General features: G+C 31.9%; 1 protein-coding gene across 2 annotated transcripts; it reads left to right on the forward strand.

Moving 5' to 3' along the window:
- The first annotated feature begins 5,469 nt into the window (after positions 1-5,469).
- Positions 5,470-8,223, forward strand: LOC104706226 (heavy metal-associated isoprenylated plant protein 33-like). 2 transcript variants are annotated; one of them, XM_010422393.3, is made up of 4 exons: positions 5,470-5,694; positions 5,919-6,044; positions 6,159-6,234; positions 6,349-8,223. In XM_010422393.3, the coding sequence occupies exons 2-4, from the start codon at positions 6,015-6,017 to the stop codon at positions 7,986-7,988; spliced, it is 1,746 nt and encodes a 581-aa protein (XP_010420695.2). In that variant the 5' UTR covers positions 5,470-5,694; positions 5,919-6,014; the 3' UTR covers positions 7,989-8,223. The 2 variants fall into 2 exon arrangements, with proteins under 2 accessions (XP_010420695.2, XP_010420696.2); XM_010422394.3 differs by having other exon boundaries at positions 5,476-5,822.
- Positions 8,224-13,626: the final 5,403 nt, after the last annotated feature.

Here is a 13,626-nt window from a genome sequence, read left to right on the forward strand (position 1 = left end):
TGAAAGATTAGTGGAACAGAACTGATGCAGCTCAAACACACAAGATAATGTGACTTTTTAAGAAATGTGCTTTTTGGATAATCAAGAAGATTCAGTAGATATATTTAAGTAAATCTCTAGGGTTTTATGTTATTTGTAATATATAAAGGGAGTGGCTCATAACTTTCGGATACATGTTAAGTAGGGATTCAATGTGCGATAGCGCATAGATGTTTGTAGCGCATGATGGCTTAGTTGAAGTTCTATTTGTGGTGTTTTAGAACTGTTGATGTAAGACGGATGCGCCAGAGTTATTGGTATTATAGGTGTTGTAAAATGTTGAAGTCTAGGTTCGGTAGTTTAGTTCAGTGTTAGTTTAGCTCTGAAGAGCCTAATACGAATCTTGTACCACCGTCAAAGATATTATCATTTGCGTCAGTTCATACTGTCAATTCTCAACCATATATAATTACCAAAAATATTGAAACCTTTTGTTATCATTCACTCTATCAACATTCGACTATATATGGATTAATAGCCAATATGTACATAACATTTTCCATCCTAAAATATAACAATTCAAGTCGGAAACGTTTTGTGATAAGATTCGTTTAGAGAAAAGATAAAAGAAAACGAATCTATAAGGAAAAGATGGTAACAAGAGAAGAGAATAGAGACAAAAACACCAATTAATGTCATTTTGTCAATAAGAAGAAGATGACCCCATGTGAACATTGGAGACTCATGTGACTCAATCCTATCATTTTAGGCAAATATGCAGCTACAAGTTTTACCGCAATAAACACAAAATTTATTAACTCAAACGTTGATGGTTAGCTGATAAGTTGTATTCATGTTGTCGAATTCTCAAGTCTTTGAGATTTTTTTTTTCTTTAGATCAAAGTCTTTTTTCGTTTCCTGTCAAATAATGTTGAATTAGGCAAGAATATATATTTACCCAAGAAAAAATTCAAACAGTTCAATAATGTCGTAACGTTTTAATCAAATAATTCCCCAGCCATCGTTAAAACTTTATCATAAATGTCAAAATTGTACCATGTCCTTTCGTTATAAAAGACTTGGCCTATATCATACAATAGATATGCGAGTTAACTTTACTTTTTGTCCTATCCAATTATATGGTACAAAACTACAAATTACTCTCACTGAAATATCTACTAGATTTTTTACGAGTAACGTTTTCACATTTTTGTTGTTTGCTTCAACACCCCCTAACATGCCTTGTATCTCGTCCGTTGGAATATATAAAACATATATGACTATATATTCCATACAAACTATAGTTTACATTAAACCTATAGTTTACGTGTAAGAAAATCGTCGGATATAATTAAAAAGCGTGAACAACCTAATTACAAAATTCGGGTTTATGATCATATCCATGTACAATGCATTTATGTTAGCTAATGGTACGATCACATTTATCGCATGCTAACAACTATTACTAGTTAACATCTTATAGTTTGCACTCTTAGGATTTGAAATTTAATTATGTACGTGGTGTTATTATTTCTTTGTCTTTGACCATAATACTTCGGGAAAATATTCCAATGAGAAATTAGAAAAGTACTTTAGATACTCAAACTGAGAAAAATTTTAAGTTTTAGTCCTGTTTAAAAGATATTCTGCAAAATAAATTTTGTTGGTTTTACCATTTTTCTACCACGCACACGACACGACATTTTCACAAATGTACATTAATTAAAAATGTATATTATTCAATAAGCAAGTATGATATGATGATCGAAGTTAAAATGAACCCATGCATTGGTAGCATTATTATGGTAGTTACTTGTTAGAGTTGGGTTTGGACGTAAGTTCAGAGGTTCACACATGTTCAATGCTTCAATTTTTGGTTTTTGCTACGATCAAATGCGTTGTACATGAACCACTTGGTGGTTTGGGATTTGGCCAAAAACAACTAATTCGTGGTGGATTTGCCAAAAAAAATATATAGATAGGATGACCAAATAACATGCTCATATTTGATATCAGTCCGTGTTTAGGCGTTTGGAAATTAAATATTAATTAGAAGAAACAAAATTCATGAAATTTGTATAAATTTGTGTATGCATGTGTGTGCATAACCTTTCTTTTCTCTTTACTAATTTTTGGTTTTATTCGCTTTACTTATTGACAGGTATCACTAGTGAATTTTTCTTTTTTTCGTCAAACAGTTAAATCTTTAAAGGAAGAAAAGAGTATAATTATATATTTTAATTTTTTTTTTGTCAAAAATATTTTAATTAAAAACCAAAAGGAAACTAAAATAAGGGGAGAGTGTTTCATGCCATGTTTACATAATTTAGGCTTTTGAGACAAAGGGCAATAATGATATATGCGTAGAAGAAAAGTGACTAAACTTAGTAAAAATAAATGCTTAATTACACCAAAATTAAGAAAAACTGATGCGGCCGAAAAACGTGATTATGTTAACTCGTAAGGGTGAGGCCTTCATCATTTACCCAACCCTACCTTTTTTTGTTATGTTTTTCTTTCTACCATTTTCTCTCTTTTTAGTCATTATTAGTTTCGAACAACATATATATATAGTAGCATTTTTGAATTCATTATTTAAGGTTTAATCTCTTTTTTTCCCATTAAGACAAAAAGTAATAAATTTAAACCCCCATATTCTTATGCCCAAATCTCTCTTTAGTCTTAACGTGTCTCTTTCTTTAACTAATTTTGTCATTTTTTTCATCTAGTTGGTCCCACTATTTCATGTTTTAACTTTTACTAAATTATTGAAGATATATTAATTGTCGACCAAAATGTTATTGCTCTACGTACTGATAGACTAGTATTTTAAATTTCACGCATAGTTTTGGTGTGGGAAACTATCATCGTCTATTTGTAGTTTTTTATGTTGCTCCTTCTATTTCTTATATACAGATTTTATATATCATTACAAAATTGGATAAGCATTAGAGTGCCGGCTCCAATTATGGGTGTTGTTTAGATTATTAGATAGAGTAAATGTATTGGCTAGTTTCTATTATTACCAAACCTGATCCGTGGTGATTTTTATATGAAACGAAATAAATACACAAATCGAGTATATAATTGTTAATGATTGAAAAGACAAGCCATGCGCGATATGATATAATTGCGAGTATGTGAATCGATATGGTCAATAGTTTCTTTGAATCGTAAAAGTAAATTAATCATGATTGGGGCATACAGTCATATAAATCAAACCAGAAAGATAAGAACTCTTATGTTGTTTTTTCTGTTTGCTTTAATTTTTCATTTTATTTTCTCCACCTTTTTGTGCATGACACTCCATGTTTTGAGCCGGTCTGAAAAGTCCATGTGATATATAATTTTAATCCAAATATATTTAGTTCGACCATAAATCAAACGATATTAAGTAAAACACTAACAAAATACAAAAGTCTAAACCGGATGAAAACCAAATCAAAGGACTAAAATGTCAAGAGTTTCTCATGATTCTTTCATAACGGAGATTAATTTTTGCAGGAAAATGAACTTCTTGCAGCCCCATATATAAATCATATATTTACATATATATTTTTAGTACATTTTATATTTTGTTAAATATAATTTTATATCTATTAATAATAACACAACTTTAAAATGGCCATACATGAACGTGGTTGCCTGAGCGACGTATTCGCTTTGTATCGCATTTAGTTACATATGTATATTCCTTCACACTAATTTATTTGAGTTAATCTTGTAGAGCGTGATCCAATTCAACACCCACTCTGATTTTTCAAAACATAGTTAAATCGTTACCATACATATTAGGTATTTTGCGCCCAAAAAAAAACATATTAGGTTAAAACCATAATTAACATAATATATATTAAAACATATATTAGTATATACTATAAAACAATACTAATTAATATTATAAATGGATGATTTAAATGACTTGTTTGATGATATCAAGCCTATATAAAATTATCATATTATTATCTTATAATATTTCTCTAAATATTACATGTATAAATATTGATGAATGGTGTCTCTGTGATGTCTTATAAGTTAAAAGTTGCTTGTACATTTATCATTTCTAAAAACATTGCTTATGGGACGATGTGTTAGTCAAATTTTGTTGTTTGTTCATGATGTTTTATTTAATTTTTTTTTTATCTCATTGCTTTTCAAAAGAATTCTTATGTATTAATAATCAGATTAAAAAAATTAGAATTTAATTTATGTCATATAAAATATTTAGAGAAGCCTGAAAGATTTTCAAAAGTTTTTTTTTTGCTTTTATTTTGTTTGTTTCTTGCCGAAATAATATTTAAACGGATACGTTATCACAAAATATCGGAACATATTTTTGTTTCTTTGTTTATTGCCGAAATAATATTAAAACGGATATGTTATCACAAAATAACGGAATATATTTTTGTTTGTTTTGTTTATCACCGAAATAATGTTAAAACGGATATGTTATCACAAACTAACGGAACATATTTTATTTCTTTGTTTATCGTTGAAATATTTTTGTTTGTTTGTTTATCTCTGAAATAATGTTAAAACGGATACGTTATCACACAATATCGGAACATATTTTTGTTTTGTTTGTTTCTTGTCGAAAGAAAGTAAAAACAGATATGTTATCACAAAAGGTTGGAATATATTTGTAGTTGATCATACATGTGAATACCGTTTTTAGTTTAGATTTTTAAATTGTTTTAATTAATTAATTTTCTGAAAACCAAAAATAAAATATAAAGATTGAATTAGACTGTTAGGAATAATTGGTTCTTAAAAAACTTTTTATTAAATTTTCGAAATTAATTTATTGTGGTAAGAAAGAATAAAAAGATCATTCCAAAATTTAATGTAGCAAAATTCCTAGGACCGGTTTATACGGAAGGAATAAAGAGAAACAAGTTCACGTTTTTCATCACATAGTAACGTCAAATTAACCGGCTTATTGTCGTGATCAAGAAATCCAATTAATCTAATTTAATGCCCAATAAACAATTATTTATTTAGTTGAGGCCAAGCCGAGCCACATAAGCCGAGCTCTTCCAATAAAGTGGAAAAAAAAAATTAAATTAAACAGCACATTTCTTATATAGGAGATGTTATGAATATTCACATAATGTTCTTAGCCCCCAGTTGGCCCGAGTTCCAACGTTTCCTTTGTACGTTATAGTTTATTTTCACACTGTTATTGTATTACTACTATATTTCATATGTACTCAGTTACTAATTTTGACAAACACTGAACGAGCTAAAATCATAAAATCCATGTGTATCTGAAGAATGAAGATATATTTAATATATACGGATTTAGAACATTAAAAAAACGGTGATACCAATAATAACTCAACTCCTAAAACCAGATACTTTAAATGACACATACTCCTAATCTAGTTTGACAATTTACTTTTCACATCTCTAACCATTAAATTATAATAATGACCAAAAAAATAAAATAAAAAAGATTTGTAAATATATAAACACCAAAATAAGAGTACTGCACTCACTTCATTTCTCCCTAATAAATTAAAAGCCCATCTTAAAAAAGATAACCAAGTAGCAAACTTTGCCATCATCCCTCCTCTCTTTATCTCTCTCTCTCTTCTCTCCCTCTCATTCTGAAATAGATGAAGTAGAGAAGTTAATGTTCACCAAACTTACTGTAAAGTCTGAAACTCTTTCTTCCTCCTTCTTCTTCTTCTTCTTCTTCTTTGCTTCATTCAAGTAAGTCTCCTCTGCTTTCTGAAAATCTTCTCTCTGCATAGTTGGTCTTCCTTGTATAGCAAATAGCCAATAAGAAAAGGAGACTTCTTTCTCTCAAAAAGCATATTTTGTGTTTCCTCTCAGAAAATGTATAAAACATGTGTGATGTTTTTACTTCTTCTTTCTTCCTAAATCTATCATCTTTTAGTTAGTAACATTTTCTCTGTTGTTGATATTTTTTGCAGATTAAAAACGTTCAAGAAACCAGAGGATTTGTCTCAGATCTAGTAACAACAGTAAGATATATTTGAATTTTCGTTACTAGTTGCAAGAGACAAAAAATGAGTAAAGAAGAGTTTATGAAGATCCAGGTTTGCTCATTACCTTTACTTCTTTTGATGTTTTTTTTATATATATTCTTACAAGTAAGTAACATGATAATTTACTCTGTTTCTTTTTGTTGTTGTTGTTTGTTTGTTGTGTAGACTTGTGTTCTCAAAGTGAACATTCACTGTGATGGTTGTAAGCAGAAAGTGAAGAAAATCTTGCAGAAAATTGAAGGTGAGAAAAAACAAAAAACTTCCAAATTTTTTTTTTGACTTTTTAATTTGAAAAAAACAAATCTTATGTCATCAAGATTTGACTTAACACTCCAAAGTCCTTTGTTGATCTTAGGTGTTTTCACGACAAAGATAGACGCAGAGCAAGGGAAAGTGACTGTATCTGGAAACGTAGACCCGGCAGTGCTAATCAAGAAGCTCTTGAAGTCTGGTAAACATGCCGAAGTCTGGGGAGGAGCTCCAAAGGCGAATAACAACAACAATCAGAACCAACCCAACTTGGTCAATCAGTTCAAAGGCATGCAGATTGATCACGGCGGCAAAGGCGGTGGTGGTAATCCCCCCGGTGGTAATAATAACAACGAAGGCCCAAAGAACGGTGGTGGTGGTGGGCCACCGAAGATGGTTCTTCCGCAGCTAACTCCACAGCAGATGCAGCAGTTGAATCCTCAGCAGCTACAACAACTTCAGCAGATGAAAGGGTTTCAAGATCTGAAGCTTCCTCCTCAGTTAAAGGGTGGTCCGGGTCCAGGTCCTGGACCTGTTCCTATGAACAAGAATCCTCAGATGCCTGTTAATCCTAATCAGAAGGCTGTGAAGTTCAATGTTCCTGAAGATGATGATGAGGAGGATGATTTCAGTGACGAGTTCGATGATGAGTTTGATGAAGATGACGACGAGTTTGATGATGATCTGGAGGATGATGAGTTTGACGACCACCCACCTCCGCCTAACAAGATGAAGCCTATGATGGGTGGTGGTGGCGGTGGACCTGGACCTGGTGGTAACATGATGATGCCTAACATGATGATGCCTAACGCTCAGCAGATGTTAAACGCTCATAAAAACGGCGGTGGTGGTCCTGGACCCGCCGGTGGTAAAATTGAGGGTAAAGGTATGCCTTTCCCTGCTCAAATGGCTGGCGGTGGCGGAGGAAACGGTAGTAAGAAGGGCGGTCCCGGTGGAGGAGGCGGTGGCGGTGGTAATATGGTTAATCAGAACCAAGGCGGAGGGAAGAACGGTGGTAAAGGCGGCGGTGGTGGACATCCCTTAGATGGAAAAATGGTCGGAGGTGGCGGCGGCGGTCCTAACGGTAACAAAGGAGGTGGGGGAGGCCAGATGAATGCTGGCCCTAACGGTGGTAAAAAGGGCGGTGGAGGCGGCGGAGGAGGACCCATGAGTGGAGGACTCCCGCCGGGTTTCCGTCCAATGGGAGGCGGTGGTGGCGGTGGAGGACCTCCGGCCATGAGTATGCCAATGGGCGGTGCAATGGGTGGCCCAATGGGCGGAGCAATGGGTAGTCTACCACAAATGGGCGGTGGTCCTGGTCCTGGTCCAATGGGTAATAATATGCAGGCAGTTCAAGGATTACCCGCAATGGGTCCAGGCGGTGGTGGCGGCGGCGGTGCATCCGGAGGAGCACCACCAGGATATTTCCAAGGCCAAGTCCCAGGCAGCGGCGGAGGTGGACAAGACTCAATGCCGGCGGGAAACCCCTATTTGCAACAACAGCAACAGCAGCAGCAACAACAATACTTAGCCGCTGTTATGAACCAGCAAAGAGCCATGGGCAATGAGCGGTTCCAGCCGATGATGTACGCTCGACCACCGCCAGCTGTAAACTATATGCCACCTCAACCGCACCAACAACATCCATACCCGTATCCACACCAACACCCGTATCCGCCTCACAATGGTGACCAGTATTCTGATTACTTCAGTGATGAGAACACATCAAGCTGCAATATCATGTGAATGTGAACAACAACAACAAACAAAAACTTTCCATAGTTTGTGTCCGGTCTGTGATTATACATGGAAATGGTTTTTTTTTTTCTTCTTTTTTCATAATTATTGGGGGTTTCTTAGAATCCTTCTTTTTTTCCTCCAACGGATCGATCCTACGTTATATTAGGATTTTTTTTTAATTTGTGATAGTTCTTAAGTAAGTTTATAGAATCATAATATAAAATCAAACGAATATTATATATTCAGTACTTGTTTATTTTTTTCTCTGGGTTCTTACTTTCTTAATGAGATCCTAGTGTTCATATGTTGTTTATATGTTTCAGAAAAATAAAATAGAAAAATTAAACCATAATGGAATGATTTCTTTTATATTCTGTACTTGTTTTTTTCTTATTTTATATTATTATAAAGAATATACACAATTGCGATGAACAAGTTTGGTAGATACTACTAGATACCAAACCCTTTCAGAAAATAAAATCCGACTGCAATTAGTGATATTGACGCTTTTGAATAACTCTTTTTTTTAAAAAAAAACATTAATTAATTAGTACTTACTAACTGAGCAAAAAAATAAATAATGGAATTGGACTTGTGTCCCACCCACTATTATTTTAGATCATTTTGTCCAATTGGTTTTTGGCTTTAATTTTTTTCACTTTTATTATTAGGTTTGAATAGATTTCTAAAAAGAAAAAAGATTACAAGGACAAAAGTAAACAGATCAGTTGCATTTAAATAAAATAAATAAAGGAGACAATAAGAACGCTGATTGTGAGAGGAATAGGATGGCAACCTTTGCTTTTCAAGACTGTTTTGTTTAAGTAAATTTATTTTTTTAAAGTAGTAATAATAATACATTTTGCCTTTTTAGCCCTTCTCACATTTACACAGTATACACCGCGATCGATTACTACATCATAAACGGGACGTGTTAAGTTTTGGTCGCGGCAGAAGGATGCGTTTGGAAACGTTAGGTTGATGTCTACATATATTAATTAGACTGATAAGCCAATGTTTTGTGTTAGCCGGTTTTAATCTCTTAACAAGTCAAAGCTTATAACTTACGAATGAAAACAAAAGATGATCATCATCATTTGTTGGGACTATGATGATGTATGACTGAATGATCAACATGATGGTGATGATGATGATGATGATGGACGATGAGTGGGACCTAGAGAAGTGAGATTAAATGTGCTTGCGGCAGCTATGTAGTAATTGGCGTCACTGAGACACAGACTCAGCACACGTTTCTTATCCTTCTTCTTCTTCTTTCTTATGCTTTTTATGTTTTTTATTAACGTGACAGTAACACACAAAACTTATTTAAGAAGACGCTTTGGATTCGTCCAGATTTTGCTTCTTTCATACGTATTCTTTTTTTTTTTTTCCGTTTAAAGTTATTTTATTGTTTTCCCCAAAAAAAAATAACTCTCGTACACCGCAATTTGCATATCTACAATGGGAAAACATATTAACACTAGTTTGTTTTCTTAGTACGTAATAATTTATGGACCAAAAAAAGAAGAAGAAGAGTGTTGAAATGAGAAGACAAGTTAAGGCATCATCAGAAACAGGCTGCTCGAGGTCCGACACTTGTTTCATCATCCCTTTGTTTGTTCTTTGCAGTTCCAAACACTATCCTCACGGCGATTTACTTACTAGTTTACCATACTACTCCGTAAAAACTGCGTTAGCGTTACCACTTTTATTTACAAACTAAAAAATCCGTTACGGATATTGACAAAACAACCCATCTTTTTCTCCCTGTTTTCTCTTTGGGTCTCATAGTTTTTATTTTGTCCCTTTGTATTATTTCATTTCATTGTTTAGCCATGGCCAAAAGCGAAAAAGTGAAACTTCCGAGTGTTCACATGTTACAATAAGAATGTTTAGTTAATCGGCTCTTTAGGAAACTTAAACTAAATAAAAATATCAAACAAACATTGAAGTTGTAGCAATACAGCTGTGACTTTAACTTTCAAAATATCACAAATGTTTTACAATTACTAAGTTATGTTTGGTCACAAAAAGGTATAATTAATCAGGATAGTTTTGTCATCAATTAACTTGTTAATGAAGTTATAGCAATACTTTTATTATAACTAGAGTAAATGAAACCAAAGTGTTTCAGCTTCTGCTACAAGCTGATCTAGTCAGTTCGCAACCGTCCAATAAGAAAAAAGCCAAGTCATAATCAATTAAAATAATTGAGAGTTTATAACGTCTGCAACCACAGCCGTTCGATTGAAGATCTCTCAGATGGAGCCAGAGAAGGGAAGGCTCGGCTGTCGAGGAGACGCGTACGCAGGACCCTACATTTGGCTCCTCTCCCCTCACTGCCGGTTACGAAACCGCTCGAACCACGAATGATGACGTGATGTGTTGTTGGTTAACGCCGTTAAAATGCCATAATTGTCATGTCAAATGTAAAGTATAAATAAGGACATTTTGATTATAGTATTGTATATGTAAATATATATACTACTACTACTCTTTAAGAAAAGAGGGGCCACGTAATTTATAAAGTTGGTATATTTCATAATTACAATCACAGAAAGAAGAAAAAAAAGAAGAGAAAAGGAGCTTTTGAGAATTAACGCAAATGTTCCCTAGTCGTACCATGAAAACCTGCAGACCAATCGAATTGCGGGCAATAGCCAATTCCACGTATTCGTTAATTTAACTAAATTTGATCATTAGTTTTTGAAATAAATAGAATAGTTTCTTTTTCCCCATTTTACATGGTTTGTAAGTTCTAACCAATTATATTATCAGAAACCTAAACAAGTAAACATATTTTTCAATAGCTCCAATTACCTCGTCAAATGTCAAGACTGAAAAAAATGCAAAACGTAGAAAGATTTCTAACATGTCTGATTAAAACTTACATCAGTTCTTTTTATTGATCATCATCATATATACTAGACCTTTTTGGCATGCATGTAAATAATGTATACGAACGAGTACATGATAGTAAAAAACGACATGCAATAAGTTATTTTTTTTTGTGTGGGTACATACATACATTAAAAAATAGAGATGGATGTGACAGAAACAGAAAGAGCGTGTGTGATATTGAAAGCCCCGAAAAGAGATTATTGGAGAAGGGAAGTGAGCACATGGAGAGGCTCATTTGTGTTTCCGATGATGTAAGAAGGGAATATTACAAACCAACAAAAGTCAAATCTGTCTTATTTGGAAACTCAAGGATCTGTAAATCGTTTTGACAACAAATCAATCGGGACACTCAGAACAAATATATAAGAATAAAAATGAGAAAATTTTCACTTTTTTATTTGGAAAAAAAACGTACAAAGATTCCCAAGATTATATAAACAAAAGTAACAGCAGAATTTTTTTAGGAAATTAGTTCTGAATTTGATTTTGTGGTTATATACATAATGATTAACAAACTTGTGTACGTTGGATTTGGATTCGAGTTTGCCATAATTTATATAGTTTGCGCAAAAGTTCAAACCTTCCTTTTATCAAAGCTAACTTCTTCTCCTTGACATGTTACTAGCATTCGTCAATATTCTCTAACCATCCCAAAATGGTTAGTGCATACTTCTGTTTTCGTAAACGCATTATCACAAAATGTTGTCGTATCAAAACCTAAAAAAATAAAAATCAATTATTCACTGAATAAAAATTTAAAGTTTTAGTGCACTCTCCACCTTCTGTTTTTTTTTTTTTTTTTTGGTTTCTCAAATTTGGACAGCTTTTACATATACTCCTCCCATTATAAAAGTTATTAATATGTTGACTTTCTTCGGACAGAAGAAAAAAAGAGAAAAATTAAATGGATCACGTGAAGCTGATATAAGAAGCAAAGCAGAGACCACTTTGACAAACATCTAAGCAAGTATGCTAAAAAGTCTTTGACTATTAATAATTGAACCACACGCTTTCTTACAGTTTTTTTTTCTTTATTAATCTCAATTAAATTAGTATTTTGTTGATGTACTTACTACTTATTGACTGTTCCAATTATCTTTTTTAGGGTCTGTAACACTAACATTTTGGACTCCCGAGTTTTCGCTTAACATGGTGGACTCACAATTCATAGAGTGCAAGTCGATAGCGCGGGAAAATGAATTCTAACGGCAAAAGAAAACTATACACAGATTAACGGAATAGTATTCAATTACTCAGAATAAGCTAAAAGAATATAAGAAAGCCATGTTATATATAAAAAAAAATATGGTGTATATAAAATCCATCCAAATAGAAAAAAAAAACCCTATGACATTTTATAATCCTGACGTAATTCATGTAGCCGTTCGGTACATGGTATAGGGCCTATAGGTAAAAGAAGTTATGATCTTCGTGCTTCAAATATATTTGGGGTTATAAAAAAATAAAATTATCTATTTATGTATTTGAAAATAGATAATTTTTTTTCTTTTATGTAATAGTACATTATTAGAAAACGGTGGACCGACATTGTCATGTATTACTTACTACTAGATTAAGACCTGTACTAGAGCATTAGAGCATGGGTTAAAATTTATTTTATTTATATTATAATTTTTATATAAAATATAATTTATGTGATTATTTTAAAAAAAAAAATTGGATAAAACATTATGCAATAAAATCATATGCTAAATATGATAGCTTGAAAAAAGACATATATTTTGTAAGTTTTGTATTGTTAATGATTCTAGATAAGTATCCGTGCTATAATACTGGTTAAATTTTATTTTATACAAAATTTTGTATATTTTATATTTTAAATAAAATTTTAATATGTTGCATTAGGTTATATATGAGAAATTATTTCAACAATGTATATTCTACATCATGACTTGAATGTCATTATAAAACATAATTTTGTAAATTTGGTTTTTAAAAAGCGAGTTATTATATTATGAGTAATTTAATATATTGTTATACTTTTTGTTTTAATATATTTGGTTTCTTGAAATTCTTTCATATTATAGTGACATATTATTGACATTGCTATAACAAATCAATTTAAAGTGTTTATAGTTTCTAACTTTTATATCAAGTTTCAATATATTAAAAATATTTCCAAATAAATTATTTGAAGTTTATTCTATTATATAAAATTATAAAATTCAACAAAAATATGAAATTAAATTTAAATATTCAAATTTTGACCCGTTACTCAGTAATTTTTTTTTAATTCAATAGATATTATTTTTAAAGAATAATATAACTAAAGCTTGAATATTTTATAGATTGAACATTTTATATTTGTTTTTTAAAATCCAACTTATGGTATATACGGAAATAAAACTATTTTTAATTATAATAAATAATATGATAATTTATTTGTTTCCCAAAATAGACTCATATATAAAATTGAGAGGTGAAGTATAATGATAATTAACAAATTAATATATTAAGTTAGATATCAAAAGATATTATTTGATGAATAATTTAATATGGTAAGTTAGATGATATGATTCTTTAGAATATTTTTTTTAAGATTTTCGGTATAACCTATTTGTAACCAATTAATCTATCATTAATGTATAATCTATTTGTAACCAACTTATTAAAATTATATAGTCTATAAAACAATGTTGTGTACTTCCGTTTTATTATAGAGGGGATTAGCCGAAATATGTGCCCGCCTAAAATCGAGGTTTTGATTTAAGACAAACAA

Source organism: Camelina sativa, chromosome 8, assembly GCF_030686135.1.
Source record: "Camelina sativa cultivar CO46 ecotype springtype chromosome 8, ASM3068613v1".
NCBI classification, from domain to species: Eukaryota; Viridiplantae; Streptophyta; class Magnoliopsida; order Brassicales; family Brassicaceae; genus Camelina; species Camelina sativa.